The sequence below is a fragment of the Mirounga leonina genome, unplaced genomic scaffold (assembly GCF_011800145.1).
Source record: "Mirounga leonina isolate KUSES-001 unplaced genomic scaffold, KU_Mleo_1.0 Mir_153, whole genome shotgun sequence".
Taxonomy (NCBI): Eukaryota; Metazoa; Chordata; class Mammalia; order Carnivora; family Phocidae; genus Mirounga; species Mirounga leonina.
The window spans coordinates 13421600-13447409 of record NW_023270387.1 but is presented as its reverse complement, the minus strand read 5'-3'; the positions used below and the strand labels follow the sequence as shown (position 1 = coordinate 13447409).

Genomic DNA, 25810 nt, shown 5'->3' with positions numbered 1-25810 from the left:
TCCCTCTTCGGTGGGAAGCCTGCTTCTCCCTCTCCCACTCCCCCCTCCTTGTGTTCCCTCTCTCGCTGTGTCTCTCTCTGTCAAGTAAATAAATAAAATCTTTAAAAAAAATAATATGTTGATATAATCGTATGGCTTTTCTCCTTTAAGCTGTTAGAGCTCTGAAGCTTTTTGTTTTAAGCTCTCACTGGTTAATATCACTTCTCCGAGTGATAACACTTTGAAGCTGACAGTAGCCGTTTGTCCTGAGTCTGACTGGCAGCCCAGAAATGAGGAGGCTCTTGGGGACTCACGGCATTTGGGGTGGAGGTGAGGGCAGGTAGAGTATCACAGGCACAGAAAGATTCAGGTGAGAGAAGACCCACAAGATTGCAGGCTCCAGTGGAGACAAATCGCCCCTGCACTTTCCCCTTTGCACCTTGCTTATGCAGTTGGCTGCCTAGAATACCCTCTATCCCTCTTACTCTTGCTCCCCCAATCTCTGCCCGTGCAAATCCCACCCATTCTTTACAGCTCAAATTAAATACCTCCTCCTCGCACCCAGTCATTCCAGATCCCCAGATGGCCCCCCAAGTCCCTACCCGTCAATGCCACATCGTCTGGTGTGGTGCACGTGCATTTTCTCTCTCCGTATAGCCCCAGTGCCTGGAAGGATGCCTGGCATGCAGCGGGTGCTCAATCAATGCAGAATGAAGGAAATGACCGAATGAGAGGTCTGCCGCCACTCTCTCTCTACGGCCCCTCCCGCGCCGCCAGGGTCCTGCAGGGTGGACTCCGCCTCGGCAGAGGGCATCCCAGACCCCTCGCCAGCCCCGGAAGCTGGGCTGCCGGCCATGGGAAGACTACACTTCCCAGCGATCCCAGGGAAGAGCGAAACCCTTTGGCTTTGACAGCCGCCGCCACAAGTCTTTCCGCCTCCCCAGCCTGCTAGGAGCTGGGAGCGGGATGACGGTGGCCTGACCGGCACACGCAGCTGCGGGCGCCCGGAGCCCCTGCGCCTTGCCCGCCGCCCGGCCAGCCCGAGGACCGAGAAGCCCGCGGCCGCCGACCTGCCATGCCCGCCCCTCCCAGCCGCCCGGGGGGGCCGAGCCGTCCTCTCCCAGCCCGCCGCTGAGGCTGGGCGCCGCTGGCCAGATGTAGCCGGCTTCGGCTTCGGCTCCGTCTCCTCCCCTCTCTCTCTGCGGATTCCTCCTGCCCGATCCCCACAGCCTGCACCGGGGGGCCGGCGAGGGGCCTGCAGGCTCCGGAGCCCTGATGCCTCGCAGCTCACTGTCCTGAGCGGCCACCACCAGCACCCAGAGTTGAGGGCAGCAACAGGGCCGGACGCGGTCCCGGAGGGAGCCCAGAGGGCCCCGAAGGCCAGGCCCACCATGGCCCAAGCACTGCCCTGGCTCCTGCTGTGGATGGGCTCGGGACTGCTGCCTGCCCACTGCACCCAGCCTGGCATCCGGCTGCCCCTGCGAAGCGGGCTGGGGGCGCCCCCCCTGGGGCTGCGGCTGCCCCGGGAGACCGTGGAGGAGCCGGAGGAGCCCGGCCGGAGGGGCAGCTTTGTGGAGATGGTGGACAACCTGAGGGGCAAGTCCGGTCAGGGCTACTACGTGGAGATGACCGTGGGCAGCCCCCCGCAGACGGTAAGGTCGCCAGGCCAGCCCTACCCTCCTTCCTGCATGGGGGGGGGGGGCGGGGTGCAGCATGCTGGCCCCTGCTAAAATGGGCTGGATGGTGCGGGCAGGAGGGACCCTCTCCCAGATGTTTCCTCTGGGATCCCATTGGTAGCAGTCAGCCCCAAAGTTCCCCTTTCCCACCTCCCTTCCCCTCACAGGCTTCCCCGCCTCCCTCATCTGACTGCCCTCCGCTCACCCTAACCTCACACACCTACCCCTCAGTAAGGATTCGGGACAAGACAAACACTCCGGTGGGGGAGCCTGGCCTGGGGAAGGGGCACTGTGAACAGGTGTCAGCCCTGCCAAGCCTGAGTCTCCCAACCCTGGCACTCTGGATCTTGGTCACCCAACCCTTTCCCCTCCTCTGGTGTTCCGGGAACCTGGGCTTCTGACCATCATTCCCAGCACCTTGAGGACCCAGGAATCCTGGCACGAGCTGGAGCAGACCCTTGCTCCCACTGTCTGGGTTGGCACGGGGACAGAAAAGCGAGGTCTCCCAGCTCCTCCTGACCTCCACTCGAGCCCAGAAGCCCTGGACAGACTCCTGCTTCCCCAGCCCCTCCCAACTCCTCCCGCTCCCCCTGTGCCTCTGCACCCCAGCCCCTCCCCTTCCCCATGCCGCTGAGCACAGGCCAGAGGGGACTGAATTGAGCCTGGGGAAAGGACTAACTGCAGCCCAGGAGCCAGAACCCCCTTCTAAGAATGCGACTCCTTCTGTGAGCCCATAGGCGCGGGGGGGGGGGGGGGGGGGCAGGAAGGGAGCATGGCAGCGTGAGGAAAACACTGCCAGCCCTCCCCTTCCTTCCAGTCCTCCACAGGACCTGCAAGGTGGCTGGTGGAGGTGGCACCCTCCGTGCCTATGTGGGTGGGGTGCTGTGGCTACCCACTGGGCACATCTGCCTCCTCTGTGGGTGGGCCTGGGCGCGGGTGGCGGGACGGTTGTGCATGTGCTGGTGTGTGTCACCTTGAATCTGAGCCTGCACATTGCTGGGAGCCACCCCCCTCCCCCGGATCTGTGGGATCTGTGTCCGGGAGGCCTGTCCTTGGGAGGGTCCGTGAAGGTGGGAGTGTTTACGTGTAGAGAGGGAAGAGCCACACTTCTCTGAACTTCTCAGGCAGCTCTTACACTGGATCTGGGAGAAACACAAACCTCCATCCCCCAAATACTTGACAGAAGTGAGTCTTCCTAGGTCCCTGCCACCCAGGCCTACCTCCCACCTCCCAGCTGATGCAAGGCTCTGGTCTCCCCTATTCACCCCTTCTCTTTCCTGAGTACTGTAACTTCCCCAGAAAGTCTCAGATCAGTGTGACGATAGGCCCCTAGCCACCGGGGCCAACAGGAGGCTAGGTATGATCAGATAGCAGGGGGATGTGGAGACCTGCAACCCCCTGGGTGTCTGCTACTGAGAAGCTGTCCTAGGGCTTAACACCCTGGGGCACCGACACACAAAGGGGCTGTGGAGCCACCAGACAGACCAGGAATTCCAGCTCCACTGCCCACAGCTTTTCCTTTTCTCAGTTGTGCAGCCTGGGGCAAATTATGCAACCCCTCTGAGCCTGGTGCCTTGTCTCCAAAATGGGTGAAATGAGATCTCCTTTGCGAGGTTCTCGGGAGGATTAAATGGGACTGTGGAGGGGAAGTCACCTTGAACACTGCACCCGGACACACGGTTGACCTCTAGTACATAGGAAGTCACTTTCTGCTAATTCCTCCAGCCCTGTCTGCCTCTTCTGGGCTATGCAATGGACCCTAAGAGCTTGAATGCTCTGGGCCACCACGTTTCACACAGTAGAACTGGGGGGACAGGTACTGGTCTTTGCTGGACCCCTGAGATCGTATGTACATCCCCCGGCCCGGAAATTGGCAGAGAGTAATTGCCCCACAAATGTCAGTTCCTTCCCCTTCCTTCCTAGAAAGGGAAAGTGGGCCTATAGTTCAATGCTGGCCCAAGGAACCATTACCAGGGAGCCCAGAGTGGGAATGACTCTGGGTCACCCTTTGGCTGGGAGCCCGAGACAACGCCAGCCAGTCTATACTCTGTGGTGACTTCGATTCTCTCCCCAGCAGTCTCGAGCAGGAGGCCCCTTCTCCTTGCCTGGTAGGGCTGTTGTGAGCACCAGATGAGGACCTGGTGGGCAGAGCACTTTCTATATGCCAGGTGATTAGGTGCGGGGGGTGAGAGCTGATCCACTAAGAGACAGGAGATAGGTTTTCTGCCCACAAGGAGTGTCGAGCATGAAAGTGTAAGTGCCAGGACAAGGGAATCCAAAGCAGCACCCAAAGACAGGCAGGCCCCCAGGCCCTTGCCACCAGAGCCTATTACAAAGGTAACTTCTCTGGCCCCATCCCAGACCTACTGAGTTAAAATTTGGGGGGCCATGGCTCAAATTTGAGAAGCACTGATCTGCAGTCATACAAAGAATGAGTGCTGTAGGTGTGCAGGAGGTAAAATCAGGGAAGGCCTCCCGGGGGAGGTGTGCTGTGAGCATGATCTTGAAGGATGGTTAGGAGGGTGGCTCTTCCCAGCGGGGAAATAGCACCTGTCCCACTGAACTCTCATTGCACTTAACTCGAATGTCCACTGCTTCCCCGCCCTTAGCCTGGGTCCCTGGGACCAGAAGAAGCCACAACGAATGAGAGAATGAGTCATGCGCATTTGTTCAGGAGACAGTGAGAAACCCAGTTGAGTTAATCCTACAGGTTTGGGTAAATAGGATAGAGCCCAATTGCCAAAAGCCTTAAATATGAAGCTCTAAGGTTTGGGCTTGGGTCGGCAGATATCAGAAGAAGCTTGAATTTCTTTGTATCAGGGAATGACATGGGGAAAGCAATCTTTTAGGAAGAGACATCTGACTTTGAGGAAGAGTGGGACTGAGAGGTACAGGGGCGGCGGGCTCTGTCACAGCAATCCAGGTATGAGGCCTCACCACAAGGACAGCATGTGGCCGTGATAAGACGGAAAGGGAAGGGAAGACCAGGATGCAGGAATGTCACAAGGCAGCCAGACACAGGACTTGGGGATACTGGTGTGAAGGGTGAGGAAGAAGGCATGAGATGATTTCATGATCCTGATCTGGGCTGAACGGAGGATAACAAGACCATCTGAGGGACCAGGACAACTGGCAGGAGGAGTTGGTGTATCAGTACTGGGATACAACTATATACTTGTATTTATGGTGGCAGTTTATGTAAAGTTTTCAAATATATTCTACATAATTTTCTCCTTGACAGTAATTCCTGCAATATATACAAATGGTCTTACCCCTCGTGACTTCTAGCAAAAGAAATGGGGAGTGAAAGTTTAAATAATTGGCCAGGAGACAGGCCCGTAAGCTGAGACCCTTTGTCATCTGGATCTTTCTACTCTGCCAGCCACCTGCCCATGCATCTTGGGGGGAGATGAGAGGGTTTATCATGAGCATTCCTTTTCATTCTCCCATGACACCTGCTCATGTGTCCCTTACTACACTTAAGTAGTAGTATAGAACATATTATAACTGTTTTTTTGTATTTGTTTCCCTCCCAGAACATCAAGATCTAGAGGACAATGTCTTTTAAAAAGGTTTTTTTTTTTTTTTTTTTTTTGCAGTGTCTTACTTCTCTTTAATATCTATGATAGCGGCAGATTCAGAACATGCACCTAAAAAACGTTGAGTGAGTGAATAAATAAAATGTAAGACATCTAAAGAGAACTCTCGATGGGCAATTCTAAGTGCAGGACTGGAACTCTTGGAGAAAGAAGCACTTTCATCCTTTTCACTTAAATGAAAGGATATCATCTCATTATAATGGGATGAGCATCAGCCTCCAAACCCAGGATAATAATGATTGTTTGGACTGAAATCTGGTGGTAGTCAATGCAGTTTAGCAAATGCTCGTTGAGCACCTACTGTGCGCAGAAGAGAAAAATGATGTCACTGCCCCAGCCCTTGGAGAACTCACAATTTGGTGTGAGACTCATATGAACAGCTAAACATCATACGAGACCGAAAGCATTTGGTGCAAAAAGAACAGTGAGTCTTAGAAGTGCAAAGAAAGAAGCAGTTACTACTGACAGGGTGTTAGGTTAGGCTTGCTGGGAAAGGTAGCATTTGAGTATGGCCTAGAAAGATGAGAAAGCTTTGCTATTTGGAGAGAAAGGTTTATGAAGAGAGGCATGCATGGGCTGGGCTGAGAAGCTGGGAGTTGTGGCAGGGATGCTGGGAGGCGGAGTGGAGGTTGGGTTGTATTCTGCAGGCAGGCGAGAGTCCCTTTGAGTATATGAGAAGGGCAATGGTCTAGTGTCGTTCTGGTTTGAGGAAAACAACTCCAGGGTGGAACATAGCTGGATAATCTAGAGCCTGAGACTAGGACCTGAGTCAGGGCACAAGGGCCCAAAAGATGCTGGTGGCAGTGAGGACAGAAAGGAGGGGAGGTCCTCAGAGATCCAGCCTTCACATGTCAGTTCAACCAGATGTTCTCTGCTCCTGGGGAGGGAGAGGGAAGAGAAGAGGTTCCCCGCCTTGGAACCTCTCTGTTTTATCAGGGAATACAACAAAAGGAGCAGACTTTTAAAGCACAATATAGGTCATCAAAATTCCATGCTTATGATTCTGCTTTACTTGCAAGGGATAACTACTAGCATGTCCACTGGGGGGTGAGGAAACTGAGGCGCAGAGAGACTAAGGGGTTTGCCCAAAGAGACTCAGATAAGGAAAACAGAGCTGGGGTTCAAATCCAGGTCTTTGGATTCCAAGTCCAAATACTGGGTTCTTTCCTGTGTTCTCCAGTCTGGGACATGTTGGTTACCTTTGAAATGCCAGTGGGCCATTCTTATTAGTGGATCCAGCAACTAGCTGAGCATGGGGATCTGGAAACCAGGAGAGAAGTTAGGACTGGACAGGTGGACTCTGGAGTCACCTGCAGAGAGGTGGTTTGGAAGCCAAGTTAGCAAATGGGCTTGTTCTTTGAGAGAATGGAGGGAAAAGGGGGGGGGGGGGGAAATGATTAGGGAAAGAATATTGAATGTAGACTGGGGCTCAAGGGAGCAAGAGAAAATGATCAGAGAAGTAGAAAACTGTGAGGGTTCAGGGTCTCAGAAACCAAGAAGGGCCAACTGGGTTTCCACCCACCTCTCCCTTGAATGGTTTTCACCCTGTGATTTGTGGGATTCTATAAAGGGACCTCAAGGATGAAGGAGGTTAGGAGGAAGGTTAAGAGGCAAGACTTTGGACCTTTCACACCTCCCATTACCAAGCCCTCCCTCTTCTCCCTGCCCAGAAGTCAGCTTTTATTGTTTTTATACAGTGGAATTCCAGGTCCTTCCTTCCCTCCTCCCTCCCTCCCTCCCTCCCTCCCTCCCTCCCTCCCTTCCTCCCTTCCTTCCTTCCTTGCTTTCCTAAAAAGGTTGAAAACCACTGACCTCAAAGAGCCACCATCCAAATTAGACAAAGCAAGATTACACAAGATCCCACTTCTAAGGTGCCCACCCAGCCCCTGAGACCACAACTCCCCTCAGGTTGCACAGAAGGCTTTGCTAGGACTCTCACACTGTCATTTCACACACTTCTCCTCCTCTGCCTCCTCAAGTCAGGAGAGAAAGAGTTCAGCTGCGAGTGGGGGGCATGGGAAAGACTGGGACCTCCCTCTAAGGTGGAAGGTCAAGAACCCTTCTTGGGTGTCTCCAATAAAGAGCTAAGCGGAAAGCTGTGGTTGCAAACCCAGGAAGAGAAACATCTCTCAGGGAATCTGCCATACCTGACCACTAACTTCTCTTCTGGGAACAGCTCTCTTGGGGGCCTGGGCAGTGGAGAGTTCTGGGCAGGAGCCAGACCCTCTTCCCAGTCCTGGAGCTGCCCCGAGCTGCCCCTGGCAGGATGGGCCCAGAGGGCTGGGAAGCATTCACTGATGCTCGCTTGCCACATGCTCAGGTGCGGTAGCCAGCGGTTCCTGAGAGGGAGGAGGTGCTCCCTTTTGAGGGCAATGATGAATCAATAGTCTTGGGGCTGACTGGGGGAGCCAGGACTCCCCGGTCTTTTTTCCCCAAGACTCTGACAAAGCCACGGCAAACTGGCTGAGCTCCCTGCCTCTGCCACCCCAGCCTGTCCCGTTTCAGCAGGTCTTCTGGGCTGCCACCAACATGTGGCTACTCTCTCCACTGCCCACTGTATCCCCCCCACCCCCCATGTCCAGGTTGCACTGGCCTCTCGGGGCTGGTGAACCCCACCGACTCTTTTCCAGTGCCTGTAGAGTTTTTGCCGAATAGCACAAGGCATGAGCGATGGCATCTCCCTATGGCTCAAACAAGCCTGTACTGAGCATGACCCAGGTGCCCTGGAGGAGACTGGGCTTCTGCCAGAGATCAGCTATCTTTTCAACTGAGGACAGAACAAGAGAAGATTAAAGCCACCGCAACCTGTGCATAGGACACGACTAGACGGTAGGAGGGACTTGCCGTCTGACAATGAAAAGCAGGTAGCTGATTGCTGCTGTGAGACCTCACAGACTGGGGGGTTTCCAGGGGGTTCTGTGGAGGCTGCAGGCGCTGCAGAGCTGCCTCAAGAGCCACCGCGGGGCGGGGGACAGAGACCGAGGAAGCAAAACCTCTCTCTCCAAAAGAACAACTCTTGTTTTTTTCTCTTTGGTACACTGGGATCCTACATAAGGTTGGAAAAGGGTTCTGCTGCTTAAAAAAAAAAAATAGAAAACCCATCGTCTTAGATCTGTTCTTTAAGAATAGACATGGACATTTTTTGACTGTTCACATCCATCATATCATTTGAATAGGAAGCCTTGATAAATATTAGTTGAGCTGGGCTTGACGCTGGGGGACATGCAGCATCCTGTCCAAAGGGAGAAGGGTGCATCAGATAAGGTTTGGGGTGACCCCACCACCTTAGAATTCCTTAAAAAAAAAAAAAAAGCCCAAAGTAAGGTAAGTGGCACCAGGGAGCCTGCTTGCCCCCAGGTATCAATTGTCAGCTTCAGCCTGGAGAGAGAAGTGGAAGGCAGAGGATATGTCTAGGGAAAGGATTTCCAGTGGGTCAGCCAATGTGGTCAAGGTGGAGGGAACCTGGATGGGACCCAATCACTGGACTCAGTTAGAGGCAGGAGCTATGTGCTCTGTTGGCCCTCAGCCACTCCCAGCTGCTGACGTTAGGCTCCTCTTGTCCTTCCTTGCTCCCTTTTCTCAGGCTTGGGCAAGCTCATGCCTGGGAATATCCACTTAGGAGAGCAGATGAAGCTGACTCCAGGCTCGGGGACCAAGGAAGTCCTTGGTCTAAGAACCTGCGTGGATAATCCAGCCAACGTCATGGGTATGGTGGGCATCAGTTATCATTGTCACCATACACAGTCCCAGACTAAATTATGCCTACGAGGCACCTGGGGCTGAGAATGAATAGCAAGAATCTGTAGGGTCACAGGGAACTGCAGGAAATGAGGCAATTACTGGAAAAAAATCATTATGGAGCTCCTGCGGAAGGCTAGGGACAAGTAAGATAATAACGGTACAAACGGGCTCCCTACCCTTGTGGGGCTCATAGTATGGGGGACAGACATTACATAAATGATTAAAGGTCTGATGAGCGATATACAAAGGAGCACAGGTGTTACTGAGGACCTGCAGGACAAGGAGCCTTATCTTGGCTGGGGGCATCAGGGCAAGACCTTTGGGAGAAAGGATATTTACACTGTGACTTGAAAGATGACTAGAAGTTAGACAAAACAGGGAGAGAATATTCCAGGCATAGGAAATAGTGTACGCAAAGGTGCAGAGCTGAGAAAGCCTCGTGCTTTTGAGAAGCATGAGAAGCATGGTGAGGGAGGGGGAAAAGTGATGAGAAATGTTCACTGGAGTCGACCGATGGTTGGTGAGATGCCCCCAAGGACAAGGATTTCAGGTTTGAATTCAGATAGTGTATCTGGTATCTGATGCTGTGTAACAAATTATTCCAAAACTTGGTGGCTGGAAACGAGCCATTTTGGTTTTCAGGATGGTGTGGGTTCGCTGTGGCTCTTCTCCAGGTCTTATCTGGGCTCACTCACATGGCTGCATTCAGCTGGTGGGCCAGCGGGGGGCCTGCTGGACCTCTTTCTCCATGAAATCTTTCATCCTCAAGGAGGCAAGATGGAGCTTCACCATGCAGTCTCAGGACAGCATTCCAAGAGGAATCCCCAGTGCACAGGCCCTGACCAAGCCTCTGCTTTCCTCCTTGGCTGATGTCCCATTGGCCAGAGCAGTCACATGACCGAGCCTAGTGTCAATGTCAGAGGGGATCACACAAGGGCCTGGATACAGGGGTGTGTGATTCATTAGTGTAGCAATCAACCATATACTTCCTCTCCAAGTGAGAGACGGGAAGGTCAAGGACATGAAAGACCAGATGTGGGGTTGGTTAGAACCAGCGGATTCCTGTCCAGCTGTGTGGATTGTTGTGTAAGATGGGTCAAGTGGCCCGCTCATTCCACATGTCCATTTCCTTCTCTGTAAAATGGAAGAAAGCCTTCTACATCTCAGGTTTGGGTAAAAGGCTTGCTTGACAAGAGTATAAGAGCCCTTCCCCCATCAACTCAGAGGCCCACACAGAAGGAAAGAGACTTCCTCTTTGATAGGAAGAATTAGAGTTAAAGCCCCCTCCTAGGGCCCTGGGATAGGCTACCAAGAGAGGTTGGGATCTTAGTAACTAGAGATCTTTCAGAGTTGATCTTTCAGAATCACCCTAGGCTAACAGATGACTCCTGAAGGCTCTTCTCATCCAGAATAATCTGAGCTGTCCCTATCTGTTAGTGAGAGCTGGGGCCAAGACATGTGAGATCTGGGGAACAGAGAGCTTACCCAGAACTCATGGGCTCCACACCCATCTCATCACCCAAGATCTGTTGCTGAAAACTCCTCCAGGGGAGCCTGGCCTGCAGAGTGAAGTGGGCAGGTGTACCTTTCCCTGTGGGGCTTGTTAGCACTTCCCAAGAAGCCACCTTCCCTCAGAGGCCCCCGGGGGCACATTTGTTTGTTAAGTGATTGGCTGTGACCTAGCCCTGACCCCAGGTTGTGATCTTCTGAGGATCTAAATACAATAGCTACAGGGACTCCTCTGAGTCTGCCTGGCCCCAAGGGATGGAGAAGAAGATGGCTCCAGGACCCCAGTCTACCCGAAGACAGGAAGACAGGCATCCTTGTCAAACCACAGCCCTGGTGAAGGGAGCGCAGGTCTGAGCTAGAGTCACACCTAAAAACACCCACAGCTGGGGAGCCACTGAAGGATCTCTCCTTCACCCAACAAACAGGATAGAGTAGCTCTTTTCCCTTTTCTTTCCTTGAGCCATTAATCCGAGTAATACTTATTGCCAGGCACCGTGATACCCATTAGGGATACAAGGATGGTTTTTTAAAAATTAGATACAAGGGAGGTGAGATTTAATGTGAAGCTACAGAATGATACTTTCTATGCAAGCACTTTAAGAAGAGACTATGATCTGGTCTTTCCCCCTTAGGAAGTTTTCCCTTTTGAGCTTGGGATGATGGGAGATGAGTAGACAAACTTGCCCATGGAGAGGAAGATATCTGGGCAGAGCGAATGCTCTACGCAGCTGTCTCCAGGGGGAGGACCATGGCTGGCCTGAGGACCTGTGAAGGCCGGTGTAGCGGGTGAGCAGGGGGCTGGGGCGTAGAGGACAAACTAGGCTGGATGTGCAGGCAGGACCGGACAATGAAGGGCCTTGTAGGAAATGTTAAAGCTTTACATTTTTATTTTAATAGCAAAGGAAAACGATTGACACGGAAGGGCAACACGGTCAGATTTGCACTTTGAAAAGACCACCCTAGCCACAGTGCAGAGACAGGATGGAGAGGTCAAGGGTGGACGGACGTGCCAAGGCCCGTTGAAAAGCTATTATGATATTCTAGAACGTGGCCCAGGGGCGGCAAGGGAGGTGGCCAGAGATTAATACATTTACGAGACTTTTGAGAAGGTTAGTTGGACAGGACTTGATGCATCGGGTAGAGATGTGAAGAAGAGTAAAGTGTTAGGACGTCCCCCCAGTTGCTGACTTACAGAACAGATGGACAGTGACGCCATCCACTGACACAGCGAACACGGGGAAAAGGCAGATGGGCGGGACCGTGGAAGGTCAGCTTCGGACATCCTGAATTTGAGGTTATCTTTGAGGGAGTCTGCTCTGTGCTTCTGGAGCTGCAAGGGAAGGAAAGGGCTTAGGGCTCTGAGCTTAGGAGTGGTGGGCAGGGAGGTGATACTCGGAGCTGTGGCCGCAGGGGAGGTGGCTGAGGGAGAGCAGAGCCTGCGAGCAAGAGGGCCGAAGCCCTTGAGAAGGGAGCCTGCAAAGCAGACACAGAAGATCTGGTCAGAGCCGTGGGAGGACATCCCCCAGGCCGGGGGAGGCGGGGCAGGGAAGGGTGTTTCTAGGAAGAAGTCCTCACAGGCAGATGAGGCCTGATTTGAAAATATCTTTCGTATTTGGTGACATGAAGTCTCTGGTAGCTGTAGTAAGGGCTGTTTTATAGTGGAGGGAGGGGCAGCGGAGAAACGGCTTTGGAATGGGTTGAGGAACGAGTGGGAGGTGAAGAAATGAAGACAGCTTGGCTGAGAACTTTGGTTGTGAAGGAGGGGAGGGGGGCTGGAGGTGGAGGTGACATTAAGGAAGGTTTTTTTAATGGAGAGACTGGGGCATTTGTAAATGCCAATAGGAGGAACCCGGATTGGGGGGGCGGGGGGTGGACCGGTGGTGAATCTAGCCGAGGGAAAGCGGGTACTTCCCAGGGTGGGGCGCCCACCCGAGCAGGGGAGGGCCAGCGGAGGGAAAGGACGGCGGGCGTGGCCACGGGCAAGTTGCAAGGACCGGCTGGGGGGGATGAGGGAGGTCCCACCGGACAGCGTCTGTCCGGAGCAGGAAGAGGCAAGGCATCCCTCGCTAAGGTTTGGCGGCTCCGAAACCACCAGCACTCCTCTTCCAGGCTGCCCTTACCTGCCCCGTGTTGTGAGGAGTGGGGGCTCAGCCGCCTATGGGGAGCAGGAGGGGGAGAAAACCTGCCCGGGGCTGGAGTAAGAAATGTTGCAAGGACGGGACCAGGAATCCCTTCTCCCAGAAGCCAGGAGCACTTTGCAAAGAGCAAATAGTTGGCCATTTGCTCAGGAGGGAATCCCGGCTGTTTGTTTCGCTTTCCCATTTTTTGTGGCAGGTGGAGAGGGGGTGGTGGGCGCACAGGGCCTGAACTCCCAGGGTAGGGATGGGTGGGGGTCACTCCGCCCTGGGCTTGACCCGCTTTGAGGTGGAAGGGGGAGGCCTTCCTCAGCGGGGAAAGGCTGGGCCTCCTAGCTCGGGAGGGAGTGGTTTGCAGGAGGGGAGAGCAGTGGGGAGGCCTGGACCAGCTGGGGCCTCAGAAAAAAAGCCCTGTGCCAGAGTAAAAGGCGGTCGTGTTTTCCTGGAGCCCGTCAGGCACACATTCCAGGGAGCCCTCTCTTGCACAGCTCTGGGGACCCCCTTTCTTTGGGGTCCAGTGATAGTAGGGATCCCTGTAAGAATGAGGCCAACCTGAGTGCTGGGAGCAGAGCCTGGCAGGTGGGGGGGGGGGCGCCGAGAAGCCGTTTTAATCATTAACCTGGTTGACTGAAATCGGAACTGCTGCGCCTCCAGCTCTATTGATTGTGAAAGCACAGCCCGCTGAGCTGGTGGCCGCCCACAGACCCTGGAGAGGGCGGGGGGGGGGGGGGGGGGGGGGGGCATGGGGAAGAAGGGCGGGGAGGGGGATGGGAACCGGGCCAGGAGTGGGGGGCTGGGAAGGAGGGCGGGCCGGGGTCAGAGGGCTGGGGCCACCGTGGGGACCAGAGGAGGCGTCTTGGGGGACACGGGGAGGCCAGGAGGCCTCCACAGGCATTGGGGGAGGGGCGGCCTACAGAGCCACAAGGGCCACCGAGAGCGGGAAGGAGCCAGAGGACCTGGCAGGGAGGAGGAACCTGAAGCCCAGAGGAGCACAGTGACTTGCCCAAGGTGACGAGGTCAGAGCCTGCACCAAAACTGAGGTCAGCTGATTTCACTGCACTGAGGAGAGAGGACACGGGAGTAAAAGGGCCCTGAGGTCAGGGGAGCCGCTGAGCTGATGGGCATGAAAAGTCAGCACGAGAGGGCTGAATTCTCAGGGTTCCGTGCTTCTGAGGACAGGGGCATCTCCTCTTCTGGCCTGTGAGGATGCTACTGGCATTCAGAACGCGGCTCTGGGCCGAGGGAGGGATCAGGCGGTTGAAGGAGAAAGGAGGGTCAAGAAAGAAGAAATGCTCGAAGGAGCTGCACAGCAAGGAGCACTGGGAAGACACCTGTCCTGATTCACGGAGCCAAAACCCAGGGCCCTGACGAGATGGGTTTTCACCGTGACAGCAGAGGAAGCTCCTGCTCCCTACTATTTTCTGATAGTAGGACTCAGAGGCCTGTGTCACCTCAGAGACAGAAGGGGAGCCCTTCGTGGGGAGCCGCATTCTGGCAGGCAGGGTCAGAAACAGCAGGATGATGCCGTCCTGGTCCCCGCAGCTTCCCTGGCCAGTGCCAGCTCCTGGAATAGCATTTCCAAGCTGGACGGGGATGCGAGCCCAGCTGCCCGCTGGGTGATATGCTTCCTAGGAGGACCAGAGAAGGAGGCAAGGCACAAGCCCCGCAGACAGAATCGGACAGGTACCCGAAGTGAGTAAGGGCAGTCTGAAGGTAGAGAGAAAAGAGAAATGAAAACCACACAGACGCAGAGATAACGTGGCTTTGACAACACAGAAAATGTTAGGATTCCACAGCGAAGCCAGGAGCAGACAAGAGGCCATGCTGAGGATGTCAGAGGATGCCACATTCTGTCTGTGGTCATGGTGGTAGCAGGTGCCAGGCTGTCCAGTCCTGCATCCTAGAAGCTTCGCCCTGGCCATTCCAAAGGGAGACCTTGTTGCCCGTGGAGTGAAGGACAATGAAGGGAGTGAGCCCAGAGCCTCACGTTGATAACATCTTTCTCTCCCCTTTCTCTGACAGCTCAACATCCTGGTGGACACAGGCAGCAGTAACTTTGCAGTGGGGGCTGCCCCCCACCCTTTCCTACATCGCTACTACCAGAGGCAGCTGTGAGTCCTGGGGAGAGCTAGAGAGAAGAACGCTTCCCAAGGATCCAGGGCCCGGAAGGGTCAGGGGAGGGCTTCGGGGAGAAAGAGGAGCTCCTCAGATCCTTTCCAGGAGAGAAGAGTGGAGAGGGGGGATTTGAGGAGGTCTACTATGGGAAAGGGTAGGTTGAGGGGCCAGCAGGAAGTTCTTCAGGACCGAGACAGGGCAGCTTCCTTGGGGAGGGAAAGAAGGAAGGAGAGGAGCCCCAGTGCTCCCAGAGCCATCTCAGGGTCTTCTTCTCTCTGCCTGGAGACTTCATCCGCACCCCGCACCCCCCACAATGGCTGTCGGGTGTCCGGCGAGACCAACAAAGTCTAGGCAGAGCAGGCTACCGTGACCGCTCCCCGTGCCGTGCTCTCAGCCCGGGGCTGCTGCGGGTGGCACTGCAGAGTTCAAGGGAGTGGAGCAAGAGCCTTCCATAAGCCCCACTGCCTGGACCGGTGTCAGGGCCCGACAGCTAAAATGTCTCCCTGCACCACCCAGAGTTCCATCAGCCGGATCTAGCTAACCGGTGGAAGGGAGGGTTGAAGTGGGTTTTTAAGGTAAGAGGCAAAGAGGAATGATGTGGGAGCCTCCTTAGCGTAAACACAGGAAGTGGCGAGAAGACATCTAGTGTCTGAGGCGTCTCTGTGTGTGCAAATCTGTGAGGAGAGGCTTACATCCCATTCTTGGACTTCTAGGCAGATGCCAAAGCCACCTGCCACATCTTCAGCCTTCCCTATCGGAAGAAAGCAGACAGGGAGTGGGGCGTGGTGAGGACCCAGGAAAGGGATTCACTCCGGATCCCTGTCCCAGTCCCATCACTGCCCGCCCCACCCCGAACCAGGCACACACACAAGGCCTGGATAGTGGCACAATGAGACACGGGCGAGGGTGTCCCGTGCTGATGCGCATGTTCCATACGAGTGGTGTGTAATACTTACCTGCTCTGCTGAGATGCTGTGCCAACTCTTCCTTTGGAAGAACTTGCTGTAGAGGTTGCACGTTCACCGCGCCTGGCACTTTCTCTACCACTCAGATGGTACCACCGGGTCCCAAGGCAGCGACAGTCAAAGGCCCCTTTTCTCTGGGAGCCTGATGGAGCCGGGGGGAGGAAGAGATGCCTGCTAGCTGTTCCTCAGCGGCAGCGGGCACAATACACAAAGCCTAGGCTTGTTCCCCGCAGGGCCTGAGCTCGAGATCTAGGGATAGGAGCTGTGGAGACAGGAGAGTGAGCCCCAGCCACAGCTCCCCTCATCTGTTTGCAAGCTTACTGTACGTTCTGTTCTGGGTGATGGATCTGGGATGTTCTGCTGAGCAGCCTGAAAGCATCTTATCTTATGTGGGATGCCCCTGAGATAAGGTGAGGCCTCGGGAGTAGGTCTGATGCTGGGTCCCCCTGCAAGTGTTGCGGTCACGCCCCCACAGACCTCTGCCTCCTCTCCACAGGTCCAGCACATACCGGGACCTCCGGAAGGGCGTCTATGTGCCCTACACCCAGGGCAAGTGGGAGGGGGAGCTGGGCACCGACCTGGTGAGCATCCCCCATGGCCCCAACGTCACTGTGCGCGCCAACATCGCTGCCATCACTGAATCAGACAAGTTCTTCATCAATGGCTCCAACTGGGAGGGCATCCTGGGGCTGGCCTATGCTGAGATCGCCAGGGTGAGAGGAGCAAGGCCGAGCTCGGGGCCCTGTGTCTGCACCGCACACTGCATGTTACCCCGGGACGGGCTCGGAGAGAAGGGGAACTGACTAAGGGAGGGACACAGATCAGCCTAAAGGATTAGTTAGCAGGGGGACAGGGTGGCAGTCTGAATCTCGTCCCTGCAGAGGCCAGGACTATACTGAGGGATGCTGTGACAGGTGCAAGATTAGAGTCTGGTTTCTACCGACTCCCAAGATCTTAGGAATAAGGGAACCCCCCCACCCCGCCAAACCTGAAACAGGTTAAGCATATGGGGATCAAAGATTCTATAGCTCTTTCCTGTTTGCACTGTGCCAGTGTCTCTTGCTAACCCTCTCTGCCAAATCGCAGTACTTCAGGACAGTCTTTCCCAAGGAACATCCCCCAAGTTTTGCTCTTGCCTTCCAGTTTAGGCAGGAAGCTGGCCTCTTTCCATAGGGCCCTCTGTGTGAGGCCTCACTCCTTGTCTCTTTCTGCCACAGCCCGATGACTCCCTGGAGCCATTCTTTGACTCCCTGGTAAAGCAGACCCACGTTCCCAACCTCTTCTCCCTGCAGCTCTGTGGTGCTGGGTTCCCCCTCAACCAGTCGGAAGTGCTGGCCTCAGTTGGAGGGAGCATGGTGAGTAGGTCCTAGGAGAGGGGAGGTTCTAGCACTGGGCAGAGGGATGGGTATCACTTGCCTCCCCTCCCTCTAAGCTACCGCACAGTCTTGGGCTCCACTACTTAGAATCAAGAGAAACCTCTTTAAACTCCCCACCTCCACTTTTCCTTTTCCATCCTTTTCTTCTTTGCATTATTCCAGAAAGGATTCCAGGTACCTATGGTAAACTTGGAAAGGATGAAATGATTAGGGAACTTCAAAGGAAATGTAAATAAGACTTCTCGGGGCACCCGGGTGGCTCAGTTGGTTAAGCTCAGGTCATGATCCCAGAGTCGTGGGATCGAGCCCCACATCAGGCACCCTGCTCAGCCAGGAGTCTGCTTCTCCCTCTCCCTCTGTGCCCCCACCACTCGTTCTCTCTCTCTAATAAATAAAATCTTAAAAAAAAAAAAAAAGAAGAAAGAAAATAAGACCTCTCAAATTAAGATGATTCAGTCTGATGAGCAGAAGGCAGCGATGTAAGGAGTTAAAAGTCTATTTATTAATTAATTAGGACAGTTGGTGAATGGTTCTCCATCTCCAACACGCAGAGAACATAAAACTTGAAATAGAAGCAAATAATCATTCATTTAACATTTATTGTGCCAGTTTAAGTTTAAATAACTTTATATTGAGGGCTGTGAGACTCTGAAACAAATAATTTAAAATCCTGTAAAGTCTTCCCCTGATATATTCTTAACACTTAAGAAACTACAAATCACTTTGGGACAGGATTTGATTAGAAGCAGGAAGATGAGAAAGGTGGCCTGTGAAGGGCCTTGCTACCCTCCCAGAAATCTCTGATCCCACTGCTTGCTCTCTGGGTGACTTGCTGTCCCTCTGTGCCGGGACACGGGTACCTGCCTCCCTTTGTCCCTAGATCATCGGAGGTATCGACCACTCACTGTACACGGGCAGCCTCTGGTACACACCCATCCGGCGGGAGTGGTACTACGAGGTCATCATTGTGCGGGTGGAGATCAACGGGCAGGACCTGAAAATGGACTGCAAGGAGGTAACACCACCAAGGGGGACCCAGGGAAAGGGAAGGGGGAGGCAACAGAGCATGAGGTCAGACCCTGAGTTATGAGATTGGGAGGATGAGGCAGAGGAGTAGGACCTGCAGAAAGGGTTGGGGGCTGAGCCCAGAACAATTGGGAGCTTAATGGTGACACAGCAGGACCTGAAGTTGGGGGGCAAGGGACTGGCAGGGCACTTGCAAGGGGACCTTGGGGCTTATAGTCTGGTAAGGGAAAAAAAAGCATGTCTGGACTCCACAGTCACTGCCTTGCTTGACGGCTTTGGGCAAGTCATGTGCGGGGCAGTGTGGGATGATGTAGCGGAAGCGTCCAGCTTTGGAACTGGGAAGACCTGGGTTCCTAGCTCTGCCATTTACTAGCTATGTGCCCTCAGGCAAGTTACTAGGTTGTGTTTCAGTTTCCTCATCTGCAAAACAGAGGGAAAAACAGCTTTTCCAGAGATTGTGATGAAGACAGAGAAAATAAGTTGTTTCTCCCAGTGCCTGGCACACAGAAGTTCCCAATAAACGGTAGCTCAACCATTTGGGTCTTCCTTACCTAGATTCTTAATGTATGTTCAAAGAGAATAGATATAAAAGGACTATGAAAAGTTAAAAGCACTATACAAGGTATTTTTATTTTCAAGATTTGGAGAATGTCTGCCCAACCCAAGATACTAAGAGTTAGCATTTACTGAACGCTCCCTACGTGCCGGACACCATTCTAAGCACTTCACATGTATTAATTTCATCCTTATAATAACTCTTTGAGGTAGGTGCTGTTATTATCCTCATTTTAAAGACGAGGAAACGGAGGCACAGAGGCTGAACAACTTGCCCAAGGGTACACTCCTAAGAGAAGTGCCAAGCCAGGATGCCACCCCAAGCAGTCAGATCCCCCCTTCTGATTCCGGCCAGAGCCCAGCATCACACAAGGCTTTTGACTCTTCTAAACCTCTCTTCTCCCTCCTAGTACAACTACGACAAGAGCATCGTGGACAGTGGCACCACCAATCTTCGTCTGCCCAAGAAAGTGTTTGAAGCTGCTGTCAAATCCATCAAGGCAGCCTCCTCGGTCAGTGGGACTCAGGGCAGGGGTCCAAGAGATGATGCAGTGTCAGAGGAAGTCCATGAAGGTCCCTTGTCCCCTCAACAAGGGACAAGCTGTCTACCCTTAGATCCTTCTACTTAAATGTCTTCAGAGCGAGTCTCTTTCATGGGCCTCGGCTTGCTCATTCCACAGGCCCCCTGGTACAGAGTTTTGGCCTCACCCTCCAGCTCTCTTCCCCTAATTCTTGGGTTTCAGTGTGCCCTTCCCCAATTTGGATAGTCCATAGAAAAGCAAAAAGAGAGCCCAGTGTTATCTGAAAGTGGGAGAAGCGCGATGGCGGAAGAGGCGGCTTCCTCACTGTTACCCTTTCTTGGCCACACAGACGGAGAAGTTTCCGGACGGGTTCTGGCTGGGGGAGCAGCTGGTATGCTGGCAGGCAGGCACCACCCCTTGGAACATTTTCCCGGTCATCTCCCTCTACCTAATGGGCGAGGTCACCAATCAGTCCTTCCGCATCACCATCCTTCCACAGGTATGTCCCCAGCCGGAGTTGGTGGGGTCCCAGGAAGAGGGCACGGTTCACACGGGGAGACAGGGAGCCGGCGTGGCTTCGCAGAACGTGGAAGACAAGAGACAGCAGCGTCCTGCGGCACAAAGCAAGCCCACAGAGCTCGGGGATGGCAGAGGGAAGAGCGGCCCCTGGGCACAGAGATCTAGAAGGCAGAGGCAGGGAGGGGGAGGGATGCAGCGAGGAGGACACCCTTCTCCCTCTGACTGCTTGTCCTTAGCAATACCTGCGGCCAGTGGAAGACGTGGCCACGTCCCAAGACGACTGCTACAAATTCGCCATCTCACAGTCCTCCACGGGCACTGTGATGGGAGCTGTGATCATGGAGGGCTTCTACGTCATCTTTGATCGGGCCCGAAAACGAATTGGCTTTGCCGTCAGTGCCTGTCATGGTAAGAGCCAGGGGGGAGGGTGTGGGCTCCGTCTGTCCGTGTTCTCACTGTCCGGCAGTTAGGATCCCTGGGCCCCTGTCAGCCTGGGAGGTAGTCACAGTTGCCTCGAGGCAGAGCCAACAGCCGGTGTCAAAGCTAGCGTCCGGGCCCATGCTTTGTCCGTGTGCCCGGCGCGGCGAGGCCTTCCCCGGGCTGTAGCTCCGCCAGAGGCCCGGACCAGCAAGAGCTGCCTCGGCCCCTAGGGAAGCTCTAGATCCCCGGGCCCCGTGGGCTGCTACACGATGGGGCCGGGTGTGCCTTCAGAACGGCGGCGGGGTCTTCGGTACCGGCGGAAGCCGGTGAGTGTACTAGGAATACACGGGGCTGTCTTTTTGGTCAACTCAGGAGACTGACCTTTAGGTATCATTCCTGCCGCATGGTTATCCAGGAAAGGGTTGTTGCTCCCAGTGCCCCGGGAGGAGAGACGTGCTTCTACCTAGCAAGGCTCCTCTGGCCTGCTCCTAAATATCTCCAAGGGAGGAGATGCTAGGGCCTCCTCGCGGGCTGATTTCAAGGCCTACCAGGAAGTTCTTTTTGCTCTGTGACCCAAACTGCTGTGTGACGGTGAGAGCTGCCCATTCGCGTTTGCCCTTTCTCCAGTGCATGATGAGTTCAGGACGGCAGCAGTGGAAGGCCCGTTTATGACCCCGGACATGGAAGACTGTGGCTACAACATCCCACAGACAGACGAGTCGACCCTCATGACCATAGCCTACGTCATGGCGGCCATCTGCGCCCTCTTCATGCTGCCACTCTGCCTCATGGTGTGCCAGTGGCGCTGCCTGCGCTGCCTGCGCCAGCAACACGGTGACTTTGCCGACGACATCTCCCTGCTGAAGTGAGGCGGCCCACGGGCAGGAGACAGGGACTCTCCTGGCCGCACCTGCGGGCTCACTCTGGGCACGAGCAGGACGCACTGTTGGCACTGGTGGCCAGAGCACCTCAAGACCCTCACCTACCCACCAAATGCCTCTGCCCTGCCCGAAAAGAAGGGCGGGCGGGCACGGTGGGTTACAGGAATGGCACCTGTAGGAATCGGGAGAGGGAAGAAAGCAGCACTCTGGTGGCGGGAATATTCGTGGTCACCTCCAGCCCGAGTTGGGAAATTCTTCAGCCTTGAACCTTTGCCCACCACCCCTCTGGATTCTCCAACCCGAAGTAGTCTTCTCTTCTTAGTTCCAGAAGTAGTGGCATCACAGCCAAGTCACCCCCGTGAGCGTCTCTCTGCCGTACCCTCGGCAGAGAAAGGGCCAACGCCGCTTCCCTGACCAAAGTCAGTAGGAACGGACGCACGGTTTGCGATTTGCTTTAGTGACAGGGACTGCAGAAACAAGCCTAACATTGGTACAAAGATTGCCGCGTGAATTAAAAATGAGACTGAATATTTGTACAGATAGGGCGGTTGGAAGAGGAGAGGAGAGGGAGCGCAAAGACAGGGAACAGCTGGGATCAGAGCTAGAAAAGGCAGAACCACGGCCACTCGCCAGTCCCAGTTTCAGACTGCATCTCCAAGATAGAAGCCCATCTTATAAGATGGGCGTCGCTGCCCGATGTTTTTTCTGTGGTTGTAGCCTGACCGAAAGTGAGTTGGGAAGAAGGGCTTACCTAGCAAAAAGCTCTTTTTAACTCTCTTAAATGAAAAGTGCCCACTAAGAAGTTCCATCTAACAAATGAATTTCTACCTGAATGATTCCACTTGTCTCTACCTGAACCCTTTACTCCACACACGCTAGGTTAACACTGACACTTCCCACCCCCCACCCCCAGCCCCAGGTGCCCTATGAGAAGCAACTGGAACACACCAAATAGAGCAGGGCCTGGCTCTGTCTTCCTGCTTACGTGTTCACGCCCACCCCCAAACCCCTATTCCTCTGGAGCTCTGCAGCTGAGGTGCTAAGAGGGATACACAGGAGACCTCTCTTTCTTAACCCTTGAAAGCAGAATCATCAAGGTTCACTCAGAAGGTACAGGGTTGATGCCCTGGTGCCTCTGCCTGGATTTCTTCCTGTTCAGCAGTAAGTAGTAGTAAGATCTCCACACGATACAGAGCGGTTTCATCGCCTTCTCACCCTCTCTGATGTCCCCTCCATTACTTGGCTAAGGCACCCCACAGGGGCACTAGTATTACACCCAGTGTCAGAAACGCAGGGCTTTCTGGCTCTAGCATCATTGCCTTCGATAACAAGGCTGCTAGAGAAAGGCTGCCAGCCTCAGGGCTTCCGTACTTCCTTCACCACCAGAGCCCCTCAGGGGATGCCATCCTTCTCCCCTATCTTACTCCTTACTCCCCACTCCGAATAGTACTTGGGTACCCAGGCTGGTTCTTGGGCTAGGTAGTGGGGACCAAGTTCATTTCCTCCCGATCAGTTCTAACACAGTCAACTCTGATACCAGGGTTAGTGGAAGACGTGATTCTCCTCGTATACCCACCGGGTCCTGTCGCTAGCTTGTCAACACACTGCTTCCAGGGATGGGACCTGCCGAGTGTGGAATTACCTGATGAGGGAAAGGGAAATACAAGGAGGGCCTCTGGAGACCCTGGCCTCGGCCAGCTGCCCACAAGCCATAAACCAATAAAACAAGAATATTGAATCACAGTTCTTTATCTGGGTTCTCTTCATTCCCCTTGTACTTGGTGCTGCTTTGGCCGACTGGGAACACCCCTAACCACAGAGACTGTCAGGAAGACTGGAGAGTGTCCGTTTCCAGCTCGGAACTTACTGTGTAAATAAACTTCCAGAATTGCTACCATGTAATAAAAACGCCACATTCTGCTTTATAATTTCTATCCATGTTGGGGAAAACTGGCTTTTCCCCAGCTCTTTCCAGGGCATAATACTCAACCCCTTCATTAGTTAAGTCCCACTGTCATATTTTTTAAAAAAAAACTTGTACTTATTTTTCTTTTTACCGTTACTTCCTTTCTACCCTGAAACTTTAACTCTAAGTGTAAAAAAAAAAAAATCTCGACAACAGCTTCTTGCTTGTAAAAATATGTATTATCTATCTCTATTTTTAGAGTCGACTCCTGAAAAGCGACTGTCCCATCTCTACTCACTGCATTAGAGGCCTTTCCCGCCAGTCTGCATGGCTTCTACCCCTGCAGGCCAGGAGACAGAGGGAGAAGGGAGAACAAGGGTGGCCAAAACTTAAATGTTGCTTTCTGATTGATCCCGAACAAGACAGAGAAAAGAGCAACACAGAGGCCCCAGCTCTCGCACACAGCTCCCCAAAACATCTGTCTTCCTGCTTTAGTTGGCTTTCAAGGGGCTTTTACTAGGAAGCGGATAAGCTCCCCCCCCAACTTCTTCCTTTCTTCTCTCTATATTCCTTTGGCTTCAAAGATCTGTGGAAAAGAGAATAGCCTTTATATCCATTCCTAATTTCTAGATTTTTAGGTAATACTGAAAAATATTGCTAGTGGCCTAAAGGCTACTACTGCAAAGTTGATGAGAGAGAAAATCTTTTGATTGCAAGAGAAAAAAATGAATCCCCCAAATGAAAAGAACAAAGGAACTGGTCTTCCATTTTGCCACATTTCCGTTCATGATAGCTACCAAACTGGAGACATTAATATTTCATTAACCAAAGAAAGTGAGTCACCTGACCTCTACAGAGGTGAGAACTCAGGCCATTTCAATCACCCTACAAGATGCCAAGGAGGTCCTGGGAAGTCCAGCTCCTGAAAATGATGCTAGTCAACAAGGCTGAGCAAGTAAGGCAAAAGAAGGGAAGGACTACGTCTAAGAGGCTGATAGGCAAAGACGAAGGACAAAGAAGGAAAAGATCAAAAGCAGAGAGCAGGGAATATAACTGGATCTGAAAGGGAAAGTGTTTGCTACCCGGACAGTGCTGCCAGCACCAGGAAGTATGTCCAGGTCCCAGAACGGGAACAATTCAGCTGTTGGTAATACAATGATGTCCTTCCCCTGGAGCTAGTGTTTTTGGTTTTTTTTTTAATTAACACTTAAGTTTTTCCTTGTTTAATCCAAAAGAGAAGGAAGCTGAAGCCATTTCCTGTAGGAGCAAAGAAAAAAGGACAGGAAAAGAGTCAAAGCTCTCAGAGATTCACAGCTTTCACAGGTATAAACCTAAACACCAGAAGTGCTCAATAAGCAGAGGTGGGAAAGCGATCTCGTTCTAGACAGCTATCTATAGAACAAATGACTTCTAAACTTGAACTCCAACCCCCCTTCATGTCACTTTGGCCTCCATTTTTCCCAGGATAGGAAACATGTCCCCCATAATTTTCTTGCTTCAAAAATTAAAATCTGGCATCCCAAGATCATTCTGCAAGTAATTTTGCACAGACATCTCCTCACCCCAGTGCCTGCCTAGCGCTCACCCAAGGTCACCAAACAACTTGGTTGTGAACCAACTGCCTTAACCTTCAGTGGGGAGGGGGACTAACTGACCAGGAGACCAGAAGTAAAGGGGAAGAGGTGAGGCCTTCACAAGGTTGGTCTGTCAGAGCTTGATCGGAAGCCAAGTCAGTGGCAGCAAGGGATGGTTTGGCCCAGGAAAGATCTGTGGGCTGTGCTAGTTTCTAAAGAGAGGCCTATCCAGGAAGTCAGATGGACAGAAGCTTTTGGGGGGCATGGGAGAAATGGGACCCAGTTATGTTGGTATTCTTGGACTGTGAATTTTGCTGATGTAAAACAGAATATTCTGTAAACCTAATGTCTATGTGCAAATAATGAGCGTTAACACAGTAAAATATTCAATGAAAATTCAAACTATTAGGGTTACATTTTTTTTTTCCTCAATCAGTCTCATTTTATCCATTTGGAGTCGAGTGGCTAGAACAACACTGAGGCTTCCGTAGGCTTTCAGTAAGCAAGGCATCTGGTTGGACAGCAGGTGAGCACCAGGGTTCAAATCTGCATACATGAGCCTTAAGAAAATGAACTAGAGGCTGAGCCAAATCAAAGCAGGATGGCCTTAGGGCAACAGCAGCTTCCTAGATGGTTTTTATATTGTACTTGAAAACAGCCCCAGGCAAGGATATCATAATTTCAAGGGCAAACTAAACATCATCTTACCTACAATCTGCATCCCCCGAAGGAATTGCAAGGTGAGAGGGAGAGACCATTTCTGCATAATATACATACTTTCATTTACGGACATTTGGATACAGACTTTCTATACACACATTACCTATATAATAAAAATGTACATGGCATGAGTATAGGTCACTGTATAAATATAGAGTTTTAGAAATCTTGAACCCGCGCTTCCTGTTCACATCAGTTTCTCCTCTTCTTCCTCCCCAGTCAGGTCCATCATTTAAGAGTTGGACAAAAGGGACAAGTGTCATTTGTGTTGGTCTGGGCCCAGAATTTGATACACTGGAAAGGAAGAAAGACATATCTCAGGTTTATCCGGAAAGATGGAGGGAAGGAGGGGAGAGTGTGCCACTGAGGTTCACTGGTCTGAGGAACGCATACTAAGGCAGAAGGGCTCTTACCATCGGGACCAGATGGGCTATTTCATTGGCTCTTACCCCCAAAAGAATCTTCAGAGCAGGGGAACCTGTTCTTCTTACAGGGAACATTAACAATCAGCTAAGAATGGTGTGAAGCTGCTCTGTGTTGGATATCTGGGGTGGCCTTCCCCTTCTCATGATCTGTTTAGGCTGAGATGCACT

At 53.0% G+C, this 25810-nt stretch overlaps 2 protein-coding genes across 6 annotated transcripts in view; one reads left to right on the top strand and one right to left on the bottom strand.

Moving 5' to 3' along the window:
- The first annotated feature begins 900 nt into the window (after nt 1-900).
- BACE1 (beta-secretase 1) lies at nt 901-24884 on the top strand. Of its 3 annotated transcripts, none has more exons than XM_035009022.1 (9): nt 901-1631; nt 14662-14750; nt 16216-16432; nt 16937-17074; nt 17976-18110; nt 19087-19188; nt 19547-19696; nt 19953-20124; nt 23183-24870. In XM_035009022.1, exons 1-9 carry the CDS (start codon nt 1371-1373, stop codon nt 23227-23229), a joined length of 1311 nt encoding a protein of 436 aa, XP_034864913.1. In that variant the 5' UTR covers nt 901-1370; the 3' UTR covers nt 23230-24870. The 3 variants fall into 3 exon arrangements, with proteins under 3 accessions (XP_034864913.1, XP_034864912.1, XP_034864911.1); XM_035009021.1 differs by having other exon boundaries at nt 17012-17074; nt 20764-24866; XM_035009020.1 differs by having other exon boundaries at nt 902-1631; nt 20764-24884.
- The window catches only part of RNF214 (ring finger protein 214), a 48981-nt gene continuing 40746 nt past the window's right edge, over nt 17576-25810 (bottom strand). For 2 of the 3 annotated variants that reach the window (XM_035009016.1, XM_035009019.1), the window contains exon 14: nt 17576-25511. In XM_035009016.1, the coding sequence (XP_034864907.1) occupies nt 25446-25511 (66 nt within the window). In that variant the 3' untranslated portion in view covers nt 17576-25445. The remainder of the gene's footprint in view (nt 25512-25810) is intronic. The other variant, XM_035009015.1, reaches the window with a different exon arrangement.